The sequence below is a fragment of the Pelophylax lessonae genome (assembly GCF_965119305.1).
Source record: "Pelophylax lessonae genome assembly, chromosome: 6".
NCBI lineage: Eukaryota > Metazoa > Chordata > Amphibia > Anura > Ranidae > Pelophylax > Pelophylax lessonae.
This window is the reverse complement of record NC_138773.1, coordinates 300,812,951-300,837,307: the sequence shown is the minus strand read 5'-3', so window position 1 is coordinate 300,837,307 and position 24,357 is coordinate 300,812,951. Positions and strand designations below refer to the sequence as shown.

Below are 24,357 nucleotides of genomic sequence, written 5' to 3'. Positions count from 1 at the left end.
TTGTGAAGTGGGTTTACAACCTCTTTAAGTGGTTAAATTTCTTGTGTGTAAAGGCAGGCGTCCCAATACTTTTGATATATATATATATATTATTATTTTTTATTTTTTTTTTTTTTTTTTTTAAGGAGACCCTAGAGAATAAAATGGGAGATCGTTGCAATACTTTGTCATATCATATTTGCGCAGTGGTCTTACAAACGCAATTTTTATTTGGAAAAAATACCGTTTTTTTTTTTTTTTTAATTAAAAAATAAAAAAACAGTAAAGTTAGCCCAATTTTTTTTTTTCTATAATGTGAAAGATAATGTTACGCCACGTAAATAGATACCCAACATGTCATTCTTCAAAATTGCACACGCTAGTGGAATGGCGACAAACATTGGTGCTTAAAAATCTCCATTGGCAACACTTTAAAAATTTCTACAGGTTACCAGTTTAGAGATACAGAGGAGGTCTAGGGCTAGAATTGTTGCGCTTGCTCTGACGATCGCGGCGATACCTCACATGTGTGGTTTATAAACTGTTTTCATACGTGGGCATGACTTGTGTATGCGTTCGCTTCTGCGACCGAGCTTGGAGGGGCGGGGCACTTTCATTTTTTATTTTTTTTGTCCTTATTTATTTTACCTTTTTTTTATTTTTACACTGTCCCTTTTTAAAAAAATAAATAAATAAATAAATGATCACTTTTTTATTCCTATTACAAGGAATGTAAACATCCCTTGTAATAGAAATAAGCATGACAGATCCTCTTTATTGTGAGATGTGGGGTCAGAAAGATCTCACATCTACACTAAAATGCAAAAAAAAAAGTCATGTTTTCATCATGAAAAGAAAGGGGTCTTTAAGGCCATTGGGAGGAAGCGACCTATGATGTCACTCCGGTCCTCCAAGGCCATAGTCAAAGGGGGGGGGGCACCTCTCCCGCCACCCATAAAAGGGATCTCACAGCGAATCCGCCGCTGGGACCACTTTTATGTGAGAGAGGACCGCCCACCCTGTAAAAAAAAAATACCGGAGTTCTGGCAGCAGATATTTAACGTCAAAGTAGAGACCTAAAACTACAGCGGGCAGTCCGGAAGTGGTTAATGGCATCCCAGTCTTAGTCCATAGGGTTCAATATTGAGTTGGCCCACCCTTGGCAGCTATAACAGCTTCAACTCTTCTGGGAAGGCTGTCCACAAGGTTTAGGAGTGTCTATGGGAATGTTTGACCATTCTTCCAGAAGAGCATTTGTGAGGTCAGGCACTGATGTTGAACGAGAAGGCCTGGCTCGCAGTCTCAGCTCTAATTCATCCCAAAGGTGTTCTATTGGGTTGAGGTCAGGAAAAGTCAAGTCCCTCCACCCCCCAAACTCCATCATCCATGTCTTTATGGACCTTGCTTTGTGCATTGGTCCAAATCATTTGGCGGAGGGGGGATTATGGTGTGGGGTTGTTTTTCAGGGGTTGGACTTGGCCCCTTAGTTCCAGTGAAGGGAACTCTTAAGGCGTCAGCATACCAAGACATTTTGGATCATTTCATGTTCCCAGCTTTGTGGGAACAGTTTGGGGATGGGATGCCCCCTTCCTGTTCCAACATGACTGCTCACCAGGAAGGTGGAACTTAACTGGCCTGCACAGAGTCCTGACCTCAGTAGTATAACTTTGTGATGAATTGGAGTGCAGATTGCGAGCCAGGCCTTCTCATCCAACATCAGTGCCTGACCTCACAAATGCTCTTCTGGAAGAATGGTCAAACATTCCTATAGACACACCCCTAAACCTTGTGGACAGCCTTCCCAGAGGAGTTGAAGCTGTTATAGCTGCAAAGGGTGGGCCAACTCAATATTGAACCCTACGGACTAAGACTGGGATGCCAGAAAGACATGCGGGCCAGGGGGGGAGGGGGAGGAGGAAGAAGAAAGACACATGGGGGTGGGGGAGGAAGAAGAAAGACACATGGGGGGGGGGGTAGGAGGAAGAAGAAAGACACATGGGGGGGGGGGAAGAAGAAAGACACATGGGGGGGGGAGAAGAGAGACACATGGGGGGGGGGAGAAGAAAGACACACGGGGGGGGGGGGGGAAGAAGAAAGACACATGGGGGGGGGGAAGAAGAAGAAAGACACATGGGGGGGGGGGGGGAAGAAGAAAGACACATGGGGGGGAGGGGGAAGAAGAAAGACACATGGGGGGGGGGCAGGAGGAAGAAGAGACACATGGGGGGGGGCAGGAGGAAGAAGCAAGACACATGGGGAGGAGGAAGAAAGACACATGGGGGGGGAGGAAGAAGAAGAAAGACACATGGGGGGGGGAAGAAGAAAGACACATGGGGGGGGCAGGAGGAAGAAGAAAGACACATGGGGGGGGGGGGGGAAGAAGAAAGACACATGGGGGGGGGAGGAAGAAGAAGAAAGACACATGGGGGGGGGGGGGGGGAAGAAGAAAGACACATGGGGGGGGGGGCAGGAGGAAGAAGAAAGACACATGGGGGGGGGGGGGAAGAAGAAAGACACATGGGGGGGGAGGAAGAAGCAAGACACATGGGGAGGAGGAAGAAAGACACATGGGGGGGAGGAAGAAGAAAGACACATGGGGGGGGGGGGTAGGAGGAAGAAGAAAGACACATGGGGGGGGGGGGGTAGGAGGAAGAAGAAAGACACATGGGGGGGGGGGGGGAAGAAGAAAGACACATGGGGGGGGGGAAGAAGAAAGACACATGGGGGGGGGGAAGAAGAAAGACACATGGGGGGGGGGGAGAAGAGAGACACACGGGGGGGTAGGAGGAAGAAGAAAGACACATGGGGGGGGGGGAGGAAGAAGAGAGACACATGGGGGGGGGGGGGAAGAAGAAAGACACATGTGGTGGGGGAGGAAGAAGAGAGACACATGGGGGGGGGGGAGGAAGAAGAGAGACACATGGGGGGGGGGGGAGGAAGAAGAAAGACACATGGGGGGGGAGGAAGAAGAAAGACACAGGGGGGGGGGTAGGAGGAAGAAGAAAGACACATGGGGGGGGGGGGGGTAGGAGGAAGAAGAAAGACACATGGGGGGGGGGGGGAAGAAGAAAGACACATGGGGGGGGTAGGAGGAAGAAGAAAGACACATGGGGGGGGTAGGAGGAAGAAGAAAGACACATGGGGGGGGGGAGGAAGAAGAAAGACACATGGGGGGGGAGGAGGAAGAAAGACACGTGGGGGGGGAGGAGGTAGAAAGACACATGGGGGGGGAAGACATGTGGGCTCGGAGGGTGGAGGGGGGGGGGGGAGAGGAAAGAGACACAGGCTGGGGTGGAAAGAACTAGATGATGCTGGGCGTCCTCCAGCCAGGAAATGAGGCGGGGCTCTATCTGACTTGCTGCAGCTTCTATTGCACATTGTGAGAAGCTCACAGTGTGCGGGGAAATCAGAGCAGGCCGTTTCAGTCCAGGAGAGGAGCCGCCTGGTACAACTGTGCAAGCCTGAAGTGTAGATTGTTCACCTTCCTAGTTGATGATTCAGAATTGCGGTCAGATAATTTATCTTACCTGGGCGGGATTGTACTACAGCTGCCAAGTGTAAGCTGTGTGTGCACAGTACATAGTAACGTTACATAGTTATCAGGTTCAAAAAAGACACAAACCCAACCATACAATCCCATATCCACAATCCTATACCTGCAGTTGATCCAGAGGAAGGTGAAAAAACCCCAGAAAAGCATAATCCAATTTGCTACAGCAGGGGAAAAATTACTTCCTGATCCCCTGCTAGAGGCAATCGGATATTCCCTGGATCAACTGACCCTATAAATATTAGTACCCACTTATATAATGTACACCCAGGAAAGAATTTTTTTTTTTTTTAAAGCAATGTGCTGAGCTGGCCAGATCCACCTCTGGAGGGAATCTATTTCACATTTTCACAGCTCGTACAGTGAAGAAACCTTTCTGTATTTGGAGATGAAATCTGTTTTCCTCTAGACGTAAAGAGTGCCCCCTTCTCCTCTGTGTTGACCTAAAGTGAACAACTCAACACCAAGTTCACTATATGGACCCCTTATGTATTTATACATGTTGATCATATCCCCCCTTAATCTCCTCTTCTCAAGAGAAAATAAATTCAGTTCCTCTAATCATTCCTCATAGCTGAGCTCCTCCATGCCTCTTATCAGTTTGGTTGCCTTTCTCTGCACTTTCTCCAGTTCCCCGATATCCTTTTTGAGAACTGGTGCCCAAAACTGAACTGCATATTCCAGATGAGGTCTTACTAATGATTTGTACAGGAGCAAAAGTATATCTCGCTCTCTGGGGTCCATGCCTCTGTTAATACAAGAAAGGACTTTGCTTGTTTTGGAAACTGCAGCTTGGCATCAGATCCTTCTCCGCTATGGATTCCCCCAGATCCTTCTCCGCTATGGATTCCCCCAGATCCTTCTCCGCTATGGATTCCCCCAGATCCTTCTCCGCTATGGATTCCCCCAGATTCTTCTCCGCTATGGATTCCCCCAGATCCTTCTCCGCTATGGATTCCCCCAGATCCTTCTCCGCTATGATTTCCCCCAGATCCTTCTCTGCTATGGATTCCCCCAGATCCTTCTCTGCTATGGATTCCCCCAGATCCTTCTCTGCTATGGATTCCCCCAGATCCTTCTCTGCTATGGATTCCCCCAGATCCTTCTCTGCTATGGATTCCCCCAGATCCTTCTCTGCTATGGATTCCCCCAGATCCTTCTCTGCTATGGATTCCCCCAGATCCTTCTCTGCTATGGATTCCCCCAGATCCTTCTCTGCTATGGATTCCCCCAGATCCTTCTCTGCTATGGATTCCCCCAGATCCTTCTCTGCTATGGATTCCCCCAGATCCTTCTCTGCTCTGGATTCCCCCAGATCCTTCTCTGCTCTGGATTCCCCCAGATCCTTCTCTGCTCTGGATTCCCCCAGATCCTTCTCTGCTCTGGATTCCCCCAGATCCTTCTCTGCTCTGGATTCCCCCAGATCCTTCTCTGCTCTGGATTCCCCCAGATCCTTCTCTGCTATGGATTCCCCCAGATCCTTCTCTGCTATGGATTCCCCCAGATCCTTCTCTGCTATGGATTCCCCCAGATCCTTCTCTGCTATGGATTCCCCCAGATCCTTCTCTGCTATGGATTCCCCCAGATCCTTCTCTGCTATGGATTCCCCCAGATCCTTCTCTGCTATGGATTCCCCCAGATCCTTCTCTGCTATGGATTCCCCCAGATCCTTCTCTGCTATGGATTCCCCCAGATCCTTCTCTGCTATGGATTCCCCCAGATCCTTCTCTGCTATGGATTCCCCCAGATCCTTCTCTGCTATGGATTCCCCCAGATCCTTCTCTGCTATGGATTCCCCCAGATCCTTCTCTGCTATGGATTCCCCCAGATCCTTCTCTGCTATGGATTCCCCCAGATCCTTCTCTGCTATGGATTCCCCCAGATCCTTCTCTGCTATGGATTCCCCCAGATCCTTCTCTGCTATGGATTCCCCCAGATCCTTCTCTGCTATGGATTCCCCCAGATCCTTCTCTGCTATGGATTCCCCCAGATCCTTCTCTGCTATGGATTCCCCCAGATCCTTCTCTGCTATGGATTCCCCCAGATCCTTCTCTGCTATGGATTCCCCCAGATCCTTCTCTGCTATGGATTCCCCCAGATCCTTCTCTGCTATGGATTCCCCCAGATCCTTCTCTGCTATGGATTCCCCCAGATCCTTCTCTGCTATGGATTCCCCCAGATCCTTCTCTGCTATGGATTCCCCCAGATCCTTCTCTGCTATGGATTCCCCCAGATCCTTCTCTGCTATGGATTCCCCCAGATCCTTCTCTGCTATGGATTCCCCCAGATCCTTCTCTGCTATGGATTCCCCCAGATCCTTCTCTGCTATGGATTCCCCCAGATCCTTCTCTGCTATGGATTCCCCCAGATCCTTCTCTGCTATGGATTCCCCCAGATCCTTCTCTGCTATGGATTCCCCCAGATCCTTCTCTGCTATGGATTCCCCCAGATCCTTCTCTGCTATGGATTCCCCCAGATCCTTCTCTGCTATGGATTCCCCCAGATCCTTCTCTGCTATGGATTCCCCCAGATCCTTCTCTGCTATGGATTCCCCCAGATCCTTCTCTGCTATGGATTCCCCCAGATCCTTCTCTGCTATGGATTCCCCCAGATCCTTCTCTGCTATGGATTCCCCCAGATCCTTCTCTGCTATGGATTCCCCCAGATCCTTCTCTGCTATGGATTCCCCCAGATCCTTCTCTGCTATGGATTCCCCCAGATCCTTCTCCGCTATGGATTCCCCCCAGATCCTCTCCCCCTAGCATGTATGATGCATGCATATTCTTACCCCCCCCAGCTTAGTGTATATGTGTGTACTGTATATACTGTGTGTGCCCATACGGTTTTTGTAGGTCTCTCTGTGTTCCGTCTTCAATGTGATCTAACACTTTGGCTGGATTCCACAAAGTATCAGCAAGCTCCAGAAGGAGATAATACCCTGCAGCTTGTAGAAAACTCCTTGCTGTGTACGGGGACAGGTGACACCCCGCGTCACTCAGCACACATTTTGAACAAATTTCCTCTGAATATCCAAGAATTGGTGTATTTAAAAAAACAAAAATTGCAGATCTAATTATCCTGTCTGAATGGAGGCAAAATGAATGTTATGAGACCATTTTCTCTCCAGGTCGTATGTTTCTCATACAGAATAGAGTGAATCCGGAAAATTATACATCATGGTCAGTAGATTGAGCTGATGATCATAGTAAAAAAAGTACTTATTTCTTACCACTAGCTCTTTCTAGTGGCCATAATGTAGTATTTTCCTGATTCACTCTATCCAGTATGAAGAACATTTTGACCTGAAGCGGGTCAATAATGCATCATGGCCACTAGATGGAGCTGGGGATTGTAGTAAATAAGTACTTTCTTATCTGCTCCATCTAGAGGCCATAATGTAGTATTTTCCTGATTTATTCTGTTCTGTATGAAGAGCATTTGACCTGGATCAGGAAAATAATACATGATGGCCATTGGCTGGAGCTCACAATCCTAGTAAATCAGTACTTATTTCCTATTGGCTCCATCTAGTGGCCATAATATAGTATTTTCCCGATCCACTCTATTCTGTATGAAGAACATTTTGAGCAGGATCAGGAAAATAACGCTCCATGGCCACTAGATGGAGCTAACAGTGGAGGCAAAAATGAATGTGATTGGGCTATTTTCTAGCCAGGTTGAATGCTCTTTATACAGAATAGGGTGCATTCAGAAAATAACACATCAGGGCCACTATCTGGATCTGACAAATCCTAGTAAATAAGTACTTATTTCATATCATTAGCTCCATCTTGTGGCCATATTGTAGTATTTTCCCTGATTCATTCTATGAAGAACATTTGACCTGGAGAGAAAATACCCCAACAACAATTCAGTTTGGCCCCCATTTGCACAGAACGAATGTACATGCAGTTATAAAAGACGAATAACTCTGCAAATTTTGAATCAATACAGCCCTTAAAAAAACTGTTTTATTCTCTCTTGACCTGCAGTATACATACATACGCCACCTACTGGCCAAAACACACCTACCAGCTTTGATTTGTGTCATATACAAAACGTAAAAGTGACCTTCGCTTATTTTGCAGCAGGCAGCCATGAAGGGCACCCGGGAAGCAGCGCAGGCAGCAGCCAGGGAGTTCCTGAAGTTTTTGAACCGTGGCGTTTCTCCATACCATGGTAAGTTCAGTGTATTAGCCATTTGTATTACAAATAAACCTATAAGACCCAAAGAACAAAAATGTAATATATTGCAGCTTACCAGCCCTTACATGCGATGGCTGCATTTGTTTTATTTTTTTTCAATCCTTTTTTTTTTTTTTTTTTCTCCTTTTTATTTTCACCTGCCAGTAAGACACTTTCTGGCCTAGGGTGACATCACTCACTGTACTGCATCTATGGGGGAACAGCGTTGTCACCCTGGGACAGAGTGCATCGGGACTACAGAACACCTCCCTTTCTCCTTGCCTCCATAAAAAGGTGGTGGGAGTCTTTAGCCCATAGAACTGGGGACAATGTATTGGATGCTGCTTTTTCGAGCCATCTGTACTTCCAGAGATATATGCAGCTGAAGTTATATGCAGATCTCTTCCTTGCCAGCTGAAGTTGTATGTAGAGCTCTTCCCTTCCATAAAAAATTGAGCATGCTCCTTCCTCAGTGTTGAGCTCTATTGGCTAGTGAGCCACCTATCATTTCAACAGACCAAAAAGGGGAGGGGCCATGCTTTTTCTTTACAGGAATAGTTGAGATTTGCATGTAACTTCAGCTGCTATAATTTTCTCTACATATTTTTATGTGCTGTTTTTACACAAGGTAACCTGTGATGATGCTAAATCCTCCAGTGCTGTGGCAGAATAATGCCAGCTGGTAAAATATGTACTTCCTGCATTTGCTGTACATTCAATGTAATGAATTTTTGATCTGCAGAAGGGATTTGCCCAGCCTATAGGTCTGCACAGCGTGCTTTGGCACATCTGCGCACCTATGGAAGACTTCCCATCCATGCGCAAAGATGCCACATTGGCCCTTCTATAACAGCGGCCTTGTGGAAGCCTTTCCAGAAGAGTTGAAGCTGTTATAGCTGCAAAGGGTGGGCCAACTCAATATGGAACCCTACAGACTAAGACTGGGATACCATTAAAGTTCATGTGTGTGTAAAGGCAGGCGTCCCAATACTTTTGGAAAGTGTATGTATATGTGTGTATGTGTGTATATATACATATATATACTTTCCAACAGTATGCATATGTGTGTGTGTGTGTGTGTGTGTGTGTATGTATATGTGTATATATATATATATATTATATTCTACTGTTGGAAAGTGTATATATGTATATGATATACTTGTCTCAAGAATATGGAGTTACCCTTAAAATGTAAAAATTAAAAAATCTTTTTTTTTTTTTTTTTTTTTTTTTTTACTTTCCCAATTGTGAGAGAGGGACAGGGAGAAATAAGTTTAATGTCAAGGTCCACTTTATCTCCATAAGAAAATGAATGTTGACTGCCCACATGGTGCACATAATGTAACAGTGAGCCCGGGGTGACTCTCACTGTTGGATGTAGTTTGGAGAACGGTCATCTAAGATCTGATATGAGATCGGACGTATTGTAGCACATTATGCTTTGGTTGCGCTATGTCCTTCTTCCCTCTCACATTGTGTCCTGTGCTTCTCATGGGGAGAACTTGCCCTTTGCTCTCAGGCTGAAGTTCTTGTTCTGAAGCATAATTAAGGACTTTGTACGGACCAATCTGAGAGATAAGATGAGAGGTGCAAACTCCTTCTTCTATGTTTGATCTGCTGAGATTTAATGTGGACATTTAGGCAATATATAACCAACAACCCTTTTATTATACACTGCTGAAAATAATGAAAGGAACAATTTGAAAACACATCAGATCTCAATGGGGGAAAATCTCATGCTGGATATCTATACTGGTATGGACTGGGTAATGTGTTAGGATCTATACTGGTATGGACTGGGTAATGTGTTAGGATCTATACTGGTATGGACTGGGGAATGTGTTAGGATCTATACTGGTATGGACTGGGGAATGTGTTAGGATCTATACTGGTATGGACTGGGTAATGGGTTAGGATCTATACTGGTATGGACTGGGTAATGTGTTAGGATCTATACTGGTATGGACTGGGTAATGTGTTAGGATCTATACTGGTATGGACTGGGTAATGTGTTAGGATCTATACTGGTATGGACTGGGGAATGTGTTAGGATCTATACTGGTATGGACTGGGTAATGGGTTAGGATCTATACTGGTATGGACTGGGTAATGTGTTAGGATCTATACTGGTATGGACTGGGTAATGTGTTAGGATCTATACTGGTATGGACTGGGTAATGTGTTAGGATCTATACTGGTATGGACCGGGTAATGTTAGGAAGGAAAGGATGCCACATTGTTTGATGGAAATGAAAATTATCCCCCTACAGAGGGCTAAATTCAAAGACACCCCGAAAATCAAAGTGAAAAAGTGATGCGGCAGACTAGTCCATTTTACTGAAATGTAATTGCACAAACTCAAAATGGTCCTCAGTAGTTTGTATGGCCCCCACGTGCTTGTATGCATGCCTGACAATGTCGGGACATGCTCCTAATGAGATGATGGATGGTGTCCTGGGGAATTTCCTCCCAGATCTAGACCAGGGCATCACTGAGCTCCTGAACAGACTGAGTGCAAACTGGCGGTGTCAGATGGACCAAAATATGATGTCCCAGATGTGTTCTATTGGATTTAGGTCAGGCGAGCATGGGGGCCATTCAATGGTATCAATTCCTTCATCCTCCAGGAACTGGCTGCATATTTTCACCACATGAGGCCGGGCATTGTCGTGCACCAGGAGGAACCCAGGACCCACTGCACCAGTGTAGGATCTGACAATGGGTCCAAGGATTTCATCCTGATAGCAAATGGCAGTCAGGGTGCCATTGTCTACCCTGTAGAGGTCTGTATGTCCCTCCATGGATATGTCTCCCCAGACCATCACTGACCCAACACCAAACCAGTCATGCTGAACGATGTTACAGGCAGCATAATGTTCTCCATGGCTTCTCCAGACCATTTCACATCTGTATGTTTAGGGTGAACCTTCTCTCATCTGTGAAAAGCACAGGGTGCCAGTGGTGGACCTACCAATTCTGGTGTTCAATGGCAAATGCCAATCAAGCTCCATGGTGCCGGGCAGTGAGCACAGAGCCTACTAGAGGACATTGGGCCCTCAGGCCACCCTTATGAAGTCTGTTTCGGATTGTTTGATCAGAGACATTCACACCAGTGGCCTGCTGGAGGTCATTTTGTAGGGCTCTGGCAGTGTTCATCCTGTTCCTCCTTGCACAAAGGAGCAGATACCGGTCCTGCTGATGGGTTAAGGACCTTCTACGGTCCTGTCCAGCTCTCCTAGAGTAACTGCCTGTCTCCTGGAATCTCCTCCATGCTCTTGACTTTGATGGGAGACACAGCAAACCCTCTGTCAATGGCATATATTGATGTGCCATTCTGGAGGAGTTGGACTGCCTGTGCAACCACTATAGAGTCCAGGTATCACCCCATGCTACCAGTAGTGACACTGACCCTAGCGGTCAGAAAAGATGAGTAGTCAGTGGCCTCCACCTGTAAAACCATTCCTGTTTTAAAGGTTGTCTCATTGTTGCCCATCTAGTGCACCAGTTAATTTCATCAACACCAAAGCAACCCCCTCTGCTACTTAACTGACCAGATCAGTATCCCAGGAGTTTAATTGACTTGTTCCTTTTATTTTTTGAGCAGTGTATGCTCGATCCACTGAGATATAAATTGGACGTTTAGGCAATATACAACCAACGGCCCAAGTGGTCCCTTTTATTAAAATATTCACTATCTAAGGTTTAATTAAAAAAAAAAAAAAAAAAGTGCAGTGCTCCCAAATCTCAAAACAAAAGTAGAATATATGTGTGTGTGAAATTTCCATCAAAATCTTATACTAGGTTCATATTAAAAAAATAAATAAAAATTTCCACAAACATCAATGGTGGCGACATATCCCAATCCGTGAAAAACTGCAGTCAATGGCAGCATAATCTATCCGCTGAAAACTGCTGTACAAAAGGACACCTATGCTATATATGTGAAAATAATTTATAATCGAAAAATCTTCTGTGTGAATCTTCACCATACACCAATAAGCCATAACATTATGACCACCCACCATAACCCATCGAGGCTTGCACTCCTCTACAGACCTCTGAAGGTATACTGGGGTATCTGGCACCAAGCTGTCTGCAGCAGATCTTTTATGTCCTGTAGGTTGCAAGGAGAGGCCTTCATAGATCAGGCTTGTTGTTTTAGCACATTCCACCAGGGGCATACTGGCAACTTTTGGCCCAGGGGGCAAGTACAAACCAGAGGCCCGTGGTGCAGCGACTCGGCCCCCCTCCCACTCCTTCACCCCCTCCCACTCTCCCATTCCAAGCTGAAGCCCTGCTCCAGATACTCTCTACTTATAGGCTGAATCCGGGTTCCCGACCTGACCACCTGGGGGGGACAGCTCGGTCGGGGCTGGCTGGGGGAGAGTCTCCAGTAGGGCGCGGAACCGGCCTCTTCTCAGACACCGTTTACACCATCCATGCTGAGCTCTGTCCTTGTCTTCATCCTGCACTCAGTACTTCTCTTCACCAGGAATCCTTTAGGCATGTCTGTGGCAGAAGCAGTGCAGCCTTTTTACGGAGCATCAGAGTGACTCAGGGGCAATTGTCCCCCTGGCCCAGTGCTCCCCTGCATCCCACAGATGCTTGATTCGATTGAGATCAGGAGAATGTGGAGGGCTTAACCACTTTAAGACTGGGCCTATTTTTGACACTTGTTTTACAAGCTAAAATCAGTTTTTTTTTTTTTTTTGCTAGAAAACTACTTAGAGCCTCCAAACATTTTATTATATATATATATATATATATATATATATATATATATATATATATATATATATATATCTCTTATGCAATAAATTTTATTTTTTTTTTTTTTTGGTAGAGAATAAAATGTAGATCATTGCAACATTTTTTTTATCACACCGTATGTGCGCAGCGGTCTTCCAAACGCAATTTTTTTTTTTTGAAAAAAATTCACTTTTTTTAAAATTAAGAAAACAGTAAAGTTAGCCCAATTGTTTTTCCATAATGTGAAAGATAATGTTACGCCGAGTGAATAGATACCCAACATGTCATGCTTCAAAATTGCGCACGCTCGCGGAATGGCGACAAACTTTGGTACTTAAAAATCCCCATAGGCGACATTTTAAAAATTTCTACAGGTTACCAGCTTATAGTTAGAGGAGGTCTAGGGTTAAAATTATTGCTCTCGCTCTAACGATCGTGGCGATACCTCACATGTGTGGTTTGAACACTGTTTACATGTGGGCGTGAGCTAACGGGGACAGGGCGCTTTAATTTAATTTTTTTCCTATTTATTTTATTTATTTTTATAGTTTAAAAAAAAAATAAAAATAACACTAAACTGATACCTATAGGGGGCTTTTGAAGCGTCCCTATAGAAAATATAGGGTACTGAAAATGCCATTTCACAGGCACACGCAAATTTTAAGGTTTGATATGTTGGTTATCTATTTACTCAGTGCAACCTCGTAAACATCCCTTGTAATAGAAATAAGCATGACCGATCCTCTTTATTGTGAGATCTGCGGTCAAAAAGACTCAGACCTCACAACTACACTAAAATAAAAAAAAAAAACATTGAAAAAAAATCGGCCCTTTAAACTGGTTGCTAGGCAATGACGTTTGACGTCGCTCCGGTCCTTCAAGACCACAAGTCGAGTAAAGGCAAGATGGCCCTCACTCAAATTCCTGTCTCTGAGGATCCAGGACCGGATAGTTTTCCCCGCTGCCGGCGGGTCCGGTAAGCAAGGAAAACGGCCGGGACGCGGCGGGAGGGGCACCTCTTCCGCCTCACCGTAAGGGTGATCCCGCGGGGAATCCGCCGCTGGGACCACCCTTATCTGAAAGCCGATTGCCTGCCGTTTTCAAAAATACTGGGGTTATTTCAGAACCCCGGTATTTAGCGTCAAAGGACCGATGTAAATTGACCGCGGGCGGTGGGTAATAAACACCCTGAACTCGTTTTCTTCAAACCATTCTTGAGTTCATCAGACTAGGTCACCTTCTTCCATTGCTCCGTGCTCCAGTTCTGATGCTCACATACCCATTGTAGGTGCTTTTGGCTGTGGACACTGGTCAGGAATTTTGTCCTGATACCTTTCTATCGAAACCAGCAACAACTTTTTCAACAATTTTGAGCTACAGTAGCTCTTCTATTCTCAAAAAAGGAGCAAGGAAAGATGTCCTTAGACCACTATACCCCACTCACCCAGCGCTATGGATAATGAAATAATGATGTTAAAATTTCATAAAACATAATATAGCAGCTGCTTTTTAAATATACACAAATCAAACAAACAAGGAGCATATATCCCCTCAGAGAAAGACACACTGGCAGCGCTAGGACTTAAGCCCCGTACACACGTACCGATCGTCGGCCGAACGATCGGCCGTCTTTTGTCCAGGGCTGTCGTGTCTGTTGAAAAGTGCAAAAGACTGCACACGAATTTTGTCGGCCAACAACAGCCGACTGCAGAAGTGATGTCATGTGATGGTTAACTTTCCTTGTTTTTTTTCTTTGAGCATGCCCAGTCTTGCAAATCTGCTGATTGTCGGCCGAATTCTGTACTGACTGGCGAACAATCGGCCGTTCTGGTGTTGGCCAACAAAAATTTTAATGCCTACATGACTGATTCTTTTCGGCCGAAAGTGGGCTGTCGGAAGCATCATACTAACAAGCTTACAATTGGCCGATCGGTCGTCGGCCGAATATTTACGGCCGACGATCGGTACGTGTGTACGGGGCATTAGTCCCTTAAGTGAAACATGGGAAAAGGAGTTTGGGACTTTAAATGAGGCTCATGGCCAACAGAGTCTCCATCCCTGATTGCATGTAAGCAAGAACAAAAAATATTTTATTTTAAAATATTTAAAAACTTGGGACTTTAGATGAGGTGTGACCAGCTAATAAAAATGGGGGTATAAATAGAGTAAGAAAAAAGGAAACAATGTAATGTTGCTTAATAAATGTATTGGTAAAACCAGTATTGCTAGGTATGTAGCCCCAAAATATGGGAGTAACCATAAATATAATTGTAGGTAAACAAGTCCATAACAATGGTACAAGGTAGTACAGTAATATCATGGTAATAACATGGATAAAGTACATAAATAAAACATATTGATGTATACAGTTGTAAAACAAATAATCGCATGTATAAACTTGCAAAATTGGCCTGTAGAAGACTCAACGCGTTTCGTGAACAAATTTCACTTCGTCAGGAGTAGGCACAGTTTAGATATCTAAAAAGAATATACATAAATGAACAAGAGTATATATCCAATGATCACAAGGTCTCAAACCAGTGAGGGTGTCACTTGCATTATATTATCAAGTGTATGTAGAAATGGGGCAGCGGGTCATGCGAAGGTATGTCCAGCCAGGGAACTGAGGGGGGCGAAGCCCGCGCGTGTCCAGCAGGCATGAAGAGTCAAGGGTTGGTGCCAAATGGCTCTCCAAAAAGGGGGGATCTCAAACCCTTCACTCCTAGAAGTGAATATCTATGGTAATAGCAACAATGCACGGGTAAATATATATGATAAAAATAAAGATTGTAAAGAATATGATATGGGTGAGATCATGGAGACGCCGAGACCTGAGTGAGGGACATACTAAGTGTGTCCAAGGACCCCTAATAATGAGTGAATAAGACAAAGAAAGTCCTAATGTATTTGACAAGGAAAGTCATTAGTAGCTTGCAAGGGGATGGTCCACTGGTCTCTGATCCTCCCTGTACTTGCACTTAGACTCTCCAAATCAGAACACTTTGGATTCATGTAGAAGCCCTTGCCTTCCAGACTGCAGACAGATCATGGATGGTAGGAGGGTCTGTGATATTTTCACGAAGCTATGTACAGCACCCTGCCAGATCTCCTATCAATCATGATCTGCCTGCATTACATATGGTGCTTTTCCACTGCATGGAACGGATCGGTTTGGCTCGGTTTGGTGCTTTTCCACAGCATGGTACGTGTTAGAACGGTTCGGTACGGTTTGGTACGGCAGCGCTTTTCCACTACATGGTACGGCTCGCTTAAACAGTACCACCTCGGTTGTGGTTCCAAGCAGGCCGTAGCGATACCATATTCCACAATCCTTTGCATGCAGCCTTTATTGTTTGTCACTACTAGCCACTGATTGGTCAGAGAATCGTTGTAATCCCACCCACTTATTACTTAAGTGGAAAAGCAAACCGAGTCGAGTAGAGCCTATACAGTGCCGACTCGTACCACGCAGTGGAAAAGCAAACCGAGCTGAGCAGGGCCAAGCAGTGCCGAGTGGAGCCGAGCCGGTACTTGCAGTGGAAAAGCGCCAATAGAGAGGCACAGAAACCCAGTTTTTACATCAGGACTCCTCCTGAAGAGTTCTCCACACTGACGCAAGCAGTGGGCTGGTTCTTGGTAGGAATTATGCAAATGCCTGTTCTGAATTTGCCTGCAGACCACCCTAGGTAACACCCACATATAATGCTGAGCCTATGTGATCGACAGAACCTAAAGTCCAATGAAGGAGAGGGGTGGGCCAGGGACAGGCTGGGGAGGAAAGGGCTAGATAATACCAGACTTCCTACAGCCAGGAAATTAAGGCGGGCGCTATCGGACTTGATGCAGCTTGTAATGCACATTGTGGGAAATTCAGTGTGCAGTAAAATGGAGAATCCTTTGTAGTCCAGGAGAGGAGCCTACACAACTGTGCAAGACTGAAGGTATAGCCAGAGTTACGCTTCAATGTTTATAATGTTGATTTTAAGCATACATGTGAAGATGCTGCTGTCATTGCTAACCCTGTGCAGCTCTGATGGTATAATCATAATCTATAAAACTCTGTCTTCTTCTCCAGTGGTTGAGGAGTGTAAGAATCGTCTTCTTCAGGCCGGATTCCAGGAGCTGAAGGAAGCTGAGCACTGGGACATCAAACCCAACCACAAGGTAAGCTCTCTGCCCTGGCCCTGGGGAACATCGGGAACATTGATGGCATTTATTTACTCTCTCCAATCTCCTTTTTATTTAGTACTTTGTAACCCGCAATTACTCCACGTTGGTGGCCTTCGCAGTGGGTGGGCATTACCAGCATGGAAACGGATTTACCATCATTGGAGCCCACACGGACAGCCCGTGTCTGAGGGTAAGAGGATCTCTCTGGGTTAGTGGTCTCCTGTGGGGTCTGTATGTGTTTCAGACATCCCATAATCTCTTTGTGGCTTTTCCTGGATGCAGGTAAAACGCAGGTCAACTCGTGGCCAGTGTGGCTACCTTCAGGTTGGGGTGGAGTGCTACGGTGGAGGAATCTGGAGCACCTGGTTTGACCGGGATCTGACGGTGGCAGGGAGAGTGATCGTTAAGGTGAGAGCAAGTCCAACCGTATTCTATCAACAGTGCAAACGGCAAAGCTGTGCTGTGAACCACTCTGTGTATGTAGGAAGGAGTAGCTTTGGGCCTTAGAGGACTACAGAACACCTCCCCCATCTTCTCCATAACATGGTGGGGTGGTGGTTCCGTAGTTTACAGAGCTAGGAGCAATTTAGAACTGCTTCTTACTTGACTTCTGCTAGGGTCATTTGGTATTTTTTGCATTCGTCATTTACGCGCCCCCCCCCCCCCTTTCCCCGCTGCCTTCTGGGAGACGCACACAGGTTCCAGAAGACAGCGGGACCATTCAGAAAGCGCTTGCTTTCTCGCGCATGCGCAGTAGGTAAGCTGTGAGGGATGCCGGTGCCTGCACCCGAAGCCGATGGACGGATCGGCTAGGGGTACAAAAATAGCGGGATACCTGGACAGGTAAGTGTCTTTATATTAAGTCAGCAGCTACAGTATTTGTAGCTGCAGCAGAGCAGTGCAGCCTGGAGCTCTGCATTAACATCTCTACCTTGGAGATTTGACCACAATTCCTACTTTTAGCCATGAATAAACACATATGCAGAGTTGACACCAAAGATGAGGATTTTGTAGACTTCTTGACCCCAAGGATGGAAGTGTAGAGACTTCTTGACCCCAAGGATGGAAGTGTAGAGACTTCTTGACCCCAAGGATGGAAGTGTAGAGACTTCTTGACCCCAAGGATGGAAGTGTAGAGACTTCTTGACCCCAAGGATGGAAGTGTAGAGACTTCTTGACCCCAAGGATGGAAGTGTAGAGACTTCTTGACACCGGATGGGATTATAGAACTAGAATAGGGTCGTTCCACAACATTCAGACCTCCCATCCTGTTCTTGGACAATCAACATCTACACATTTCACGGCGCTTGGATAAAGGTTTTTGGTGCTACCTTTTGTGGATATAAATGTTGGGGTATTTTCCTTACTCTGATTGTAGCTAAAGGTGGTTTGAAGAGGGTTACGAAACGTCTTCAATATTACAGAACAAGTCCAATTGAATGTGACTAACCAGCACTAGCTAACGCTACAGAACACTGTCGGAGACCGAGGATACACCTAGAAGAGATGGGTCAGAGGCTGGGGACTTGCTATTCTCGTTCGAAATGGAATGCATACTGCACTGTAATCGGTGCCACATTGCAAGTCAACACCACCATTACTGACTATTGGGGTCCAATGGCCACATAACAAGCACCAAAGGGCTGGAGGTTGGCAAACCATCTTGGTTGCCATATGCACAGTGTATTAAAACAAATGTATCTGTTCAGTCAGTAGGACAGAGCAAAGGAATTGTGTGACTTCCTGGGTGTCTCCATATTGTTTTTTGGTGACTAGTGGCCATAGCTATAGAGGGTTGTGATTCTCAGAACCTAGATAGTTGGTTTTGCCAACATCCCATATGTATGAATGTTTTAAAAGGGGTTTGGTGCCTCAGGCCAAAACGTAATTGGGACTTTATGTGCTGATTGCAGGGTTATATAAGGAAATAGAATAAAATAAAAAGATTCTTATTTATTTAGTGAAGACACAAGGAGAAATATTTACACACGGTAGTGGTGTATTGGGTTATAGACCCATTTGTGAAAGTGAATAAGATTGGAAGTTGGTGACAAAGTGATATGGTGACTTTGGAATATTGCTCTCTTCTGTTCCGTGCTTGAAGGCCAGCTTGGAAATGTGCAGAGGAGGAATATCCTGAATTCCAACGCGTTTCGGCTTTTATATACAGAAATGCCTTTGTCAAGGATGATTCACCATATCTGTAATCATAATAAATACGGTCAAAAATATGCATGCCAAAGGGGTAGAATCCCATTGTTGCATGGTTTTAGAATACATACATTTTTGTGTGCCTGATCCAAGGTAAGTGACTTTCGGTGTATCCCTTAAATTGGTAATAGTGGTATGTACTTACTAACTGTAGAATGTATTTCCAACTATACTGGTCCAATCCAAAAAAAAAGATTTCCAGTTGTATAACATTTTTTGCTATCAAATAAGAAATAATGAAGTGAAAAATTAACAAAAAAAAAAAGGGGGGGGGGGGTTGGCAGTATTCAAACCAGTAGTGGCCATAGCTGGTCACTGTAAAAAGAAAAACACTGACTATATCTTTCCAAGAGAACATCACCTCTTTTGTCTTTCTCAGGAGGGGCATCGGCTGCAGCATCGCCTGGTTTATGTGGAGCGCCCAATCCTGCGCATCCCTCACCTGGCAATCCACCTGCAGAGGAACATTAATGAAAGTTTTGGACCCAACACGGAGCAGCACCTGTGAGTAAAGTTGGCAGCCTCGGCAGATTTCACATTCCACTGTTCATACGTGAGATTCATAATTCCATCATTTACTGTTACAGGCTTCCGATCCTGGCCTCCTCCATACAGGAAAGTCTGGAAAAGGAATCCGTGGATTCTGGGACATCCTGCCACTCCTCTGGAGGGACCCACAACCAGGTGAGGCTTTCCATTTGTTGTATAGTATATAAATGTAAAAAGGTATATACCACTCGCGCCAATGGATAAATTAAATGATTATTGTGTATAATTAGTGGTAATAAGCAGCAGCTCAGGACAAAACTGAATATGTGAAATAATGAGTGTGACTTAGTGCCGGTTCACACTAGGGCGACCTGTGAGGCGACCTGGTCGCCTCACAGGTCGCCGCAGGTCGCCTCCCATAGGGAAGCTGCGGACCCGTTCTAATAGGAGCGACACAAGTCGCTCCGACCTAGAAAAAGGGTTCGGAGCTTCTTTGGGGCGACCCGGAGGCGACCGCCATAGACTTCAATGTTATGAAGTCCGTGGCGGCCGCTCCGAGGTCCCGGTGCGCTGCTCGCACCGCGACCTCCGAGGTCGCGGTGCGAAGTAGCGTCGCTGCAATGTGAACCGGCGCTAAAACACACTTCCCATAGCGCTTGCTACATTAAGTCAGTGTAATAATCAAAATTTATATATAAATATCATACAAACTGTGCCCCATATGAGTGCTGGATAAAAAATCCGCTACAAGCGATAATGAAAGTTTCCCATATAGTTGGCAGTTTGATTGAAACTTCCAATTGTATTCTTTGACAGATTTGCACAAAGTTTTGAGCTTAAGGGCCAGTTCACACCACATGCAGTCCAGTGCATTTTTTTTTTTTTTTTCTGCAATAAAAATGCATGGAAAGCAGGTTATCTGGTTTCCAATGACATAGTTCACACCAGTGCATTCCAGTTCCAGGAAAAAAGTAGAACATGCTGCATTTTTCCTGCACTGGACTGTACTGGAAGGCAGTAAAACGCACTGGAATGTATTAAAAACGCAACAGACCCCAGTACAGTTGGGGGGGGGGGGGGGACAGGATAAAAAAACATCTAGAAACGCATTACAAACGCACCAGAACGTGTTAAAAAATGCATCCAGAACAGAGTTGGACTGCGTTATTGTGGCATGAACCAGCCCTTAGGGAGAAGTATAGCCTTGGGACACATACGCACCTCACTTCAATCCTGCAGGTGTCCCATGTCAGGTCTTAAGCCCGAGATCTGAGCGATCACATGACTGCTCAGCTCTTGGTCTGCTCAGAGCAGAGAGCAGTAACTGTCAGTCACCACTCTCCACTTTTCCCCTCCAGTGCTCACTGGAGTGCTGGGCTGGAGATGGGGTGGACGCAGCTGGCTTTGGCTCTCAGCTGTGCACTGAGAACGAGAGTCAGCTGTCAATCAGGCAGCTTGAGTGGATCCCAACAATATGGTTGGGATCCTTCCAGGGCCTGCAGTGGCTCTGTTACGATTGTCAGCTGACTCTCAGTCACAGGAGAGCAAAAGTAAGTGCACTCCTGTGACGCAGAAGAGAGGTAGGACCAAAAAAGCTTCAGCCCACGTTCACACTGAGGGCGGGTTTGAAATCCTGCGAGTTCAGCTAAATTCTCAGGATTTCAAACCAGCTTTTTAGTCCGACTTTGGGGGCGATTTGCGAGACATCTGTGCTGGTTCATGAGCATATGTCTATTGAAATCTCCCCGAAGTCACCAAAAGTAATGCAGGAACTACTTTTGGGAATCGGTGCGGTGCTATTATAGGTGGACCTTGTATTGTGCTGCAAGATCTCCTTTAAAGCTGGACTCCAGGCTCGTTTTTTCTGGGGGAATGATGAAGATGGTTTAAATACCGTATCCCTTGCTCTCCTCCAAAGCTTGTGTTTTTTTTTTCCGCTCTGAATGCTGCTGAGATATGGGTGGGCCCTTGTTGTCCTCGGGTACAGTGCAAGACTGCTGGTCCTGCATTGTACATGATGACGACAGATCTGCAACTGGCAGAAAGAAGAATCTTTAGGGGATCAGTTGTACAATGCAGAGGAAGCCTGCCAGGACCAAGGAATACCATAACTGATCCCGATAATTGTCCCCTAGACAAAACAAGCATTTATGGGATTTTTTATCTCTGGTTTAAAAAATATATATATATATATATATTCTGACTATTCTACAGGATATGTAGTTTAATACATTTTAATTGATATCTAAGTGACGGTTCACACTTCTGCGTGTGCGGCGATCGCATGTAATATCGGAGCGCACTGCTCCTTCATTACATGCGATCAGATGTGCAGTGCGAATTCAGCCATACACTTTGTATGGCTAAATTTGCACTGCACCCGCACAAAAGTCGCACACGAGGCATTTTTTTCAGCCGCCTCAGGATCGGATCGCACAGTGGTTCACACTTGTGTGATCCGATCCTGTGCGAACTGTCAGATTGCACTGCGATATGCGATCAAACTGGGGGCGTCGTTAACATTTCATTGACACCCACAGCGTATCGCATATGGCAGTGTGAACTGCCAGATGTGCGTTTACGATGCGGGAACAGGCTGCGAATTCGCAGCCTTCCCGCATCGCACAAGTGTGACCCGGCACTTAGTATATTGTTTGGTGCCATAGTGGTTTCTATATTGGCTAAAGGTAATCCTTCTAATATATTATGGTTTTCACTTGCCAGTTGGTGGGGTGGGTAGCTGTTGTCCTGCTTGACCCTTCTGCTGGGCCTACAATGTTGACCTGAACTAAGGCCCATTTTTGGTTTAGCCTTTTCTTGGAATATAGCTGAATATGTAATGTTACACTGGACTCTTCATGGTTGACCAATTTTGATGTAGTTCCTCATACCCACTTATGGACTTTTCATGGGTTCATGGCTGAACCCCTCGTTCCTCATGTTACTGTCTCCATTGATAGACACTGCCTATGATGACCGTCCTATTTTTGTGCTTGACTTTGTTACCCTGCAATGTTCTATTGTTTAAAAATCCCCCTCCCCCAAAAAAAAAAAAAAAAAAAGATTGGAAACTGAAAAGTATTTTGCATTAAAAAAAAGTCCCTCCTTTTGCTCCCAGTCTCGATCCAACCCCCTGCCCCCCCCTTTTTTTTTTTTTTTTTTCCTGCTGTGATACGACTGTTAAGAGGGTGGCAATGCCTGTCCTCTGTGGTCCCCCACTGGATGTAGGAATTTTGCTACCCTCTTGCTTGCTCTCGGGATGGACTAGTATGCATAAGGCAATGCACAGCAGTACCAGAATTTACATGCACTGCTCATTCCAAACCAACAAAAAAACCAACCAAAGGAGGGAAAAAGGAGAGACAGGGGAGCTTATGGAGGATGTTACAAGGAGGCAGAAAAACAGCAATAAATTATTTCATGAAAAATAGATTACAGGGCCATTAGGTAATGGATGTCAATTAATTATTTTTGGAGAATATTGGTATGGTTGACTGTAACCCGGATGGGTTGGGGTGTCCCACTGCAAAAGAACATTTTTCTGGAGCGGGGCTTTAAAGTGACCCCATCAGTTCCCTAAACACATCCAGAATACATTTGGTTTTGGGTTTAGTTTTCTCCAATCTGTACAAAACAAAATTGTTAAACCGTTGTAGCTTTGCATACACTTAATTTAGGACATTTTATCCTCCCGGGTAAAATTATTTCTAAAATGTTTGGGGGGTTTTTGTCTCCTGAATAAGGTGGATCGCCATCACTCTCTGCTGCTCAGTTTGCTCTGCGAAAGGCTCGGGGTGAAACCTGAACAAATCCTGGAAATGGAGCTGTGCCTGGTGGACACGCAGCCTGCGGTAAGTCCCCTCATGGCATTGGATGGAATGAAGCTTGACTCTGCATAACACTGACTGTACTACACCTTATGTCCAATACTGTACTACACTGACTACTACACTGCATGTCCAATACTGTACTACACTGACTACTACAATGTATGTCCAATACTGTACTACACTGACTACTACTACAATGCATGTCCAATACTGTACTACACTGTGTCTAATACTGTACTACACTGACTACTACAATGTATGTCCAATACTGTACTACACTGACTACTACAATGTATGTCCAATACTGTACTACACTGACTACTACTACAATGCATGTCCAATACTGTACTACACTGACTGTACTACACTGTATGTCCAATGCTGTACTACACTGTATGTCCAATGCTGTACTACACTGTATGTCCAATACTGTACTACACTGTGTCTAATACTGTACTACACTGACTACTACAATGTATGTCCAATACTGTACTACACTGACTACTACTACAATGTATGTCCAATACTGTACTACACTGACTACTACAATGTATGTCCAATACTGTACTACACTGACTACTACTACAATGCATGTCCAATACTGTACTACACTGACTGTACTACACTGTATGTCCAATGCTGTACTACACTGTATGTCCAATACTGTACTACACTGTGTCTAATACTGTACTACACTGACTACTACAATGTATGTCTAATACTGTACTACACTGACTACTACAATGTATGTCCAATACTGTACTACACTGACTACTACTACAATGCATGTCTAATACTGTACTACACTGACTACTACAATGTATGTCCAATACTGTACTACACTGACTACTACTACAATGCATGTCTAATACTGTACTACACTGACTACTACAATGCATGTCCAATACTGTACTACACTGACTGTACTACACCGTATGTCCAGTGCTGTACTACACTGAATACTACTACAATGCATGTCCAATACTGTACTACACTGACTGTACTACACTGTATGTCCAATACTGTACTACACTGTGTCTAATACTGTACTACACTGACTACTACAATGTATGTCCAATACTGTACTACACTGACGACTACTACTACAATGCATGTCCAATACTGTACTACACTGACTGTACAGCACTGTATGTCCAATGCTGTACTACACTATACTGTGTCCAATACTGTACT

The 24,357-nt window shown here is 45.1% G+C and overlaps 1 protein-coding gene across 4 annotated transcripts in view; it reads left to right on the top strand.

Annotated features, from left to right (window-relative positions):
* DNPEP (aspartyl aminopeptidase) overlaps positions 1-24,357 on the top strand; it is an 85,025-nt gene that overhangs the window by 19,994 nt on the left and 40,674 nt on the right. For 3 of the 4 annotated variants that reach the window (XM_082262057.1, XM_082262058.1, XM_082262060.1), the window contains exons 2-8: positions 7,618-7,708; positions 16,539-16,627; positions 16,710-16,823; positions 16,916-17,041; positions 19,224-19,348; positions 19,432-19,528; positions 23,077-23,184. In XM_082262057.1, coding sequence (XP_082118183.1) covers positions 7,618-7,708; positions 16,539-16,627; positions 16,710-16,823; positions 16,916-17,041; positions 19,224-19,348; positions 19,432-19,528; positions 23,077-23,184 — 750 coding nt within the window. The remainder of the gene's footprint in view (positions 1-7,617; positions 7,709-16,538; positions 16,628-16,709; positions 16,824-16,915; positions 17,042-19,223; positions 19,349-19,431; positions 19,529-23,076; positions 23,185-24,357) is intronic. The other variant, XM_082262059.1, reaches the window with a different exon arrangement.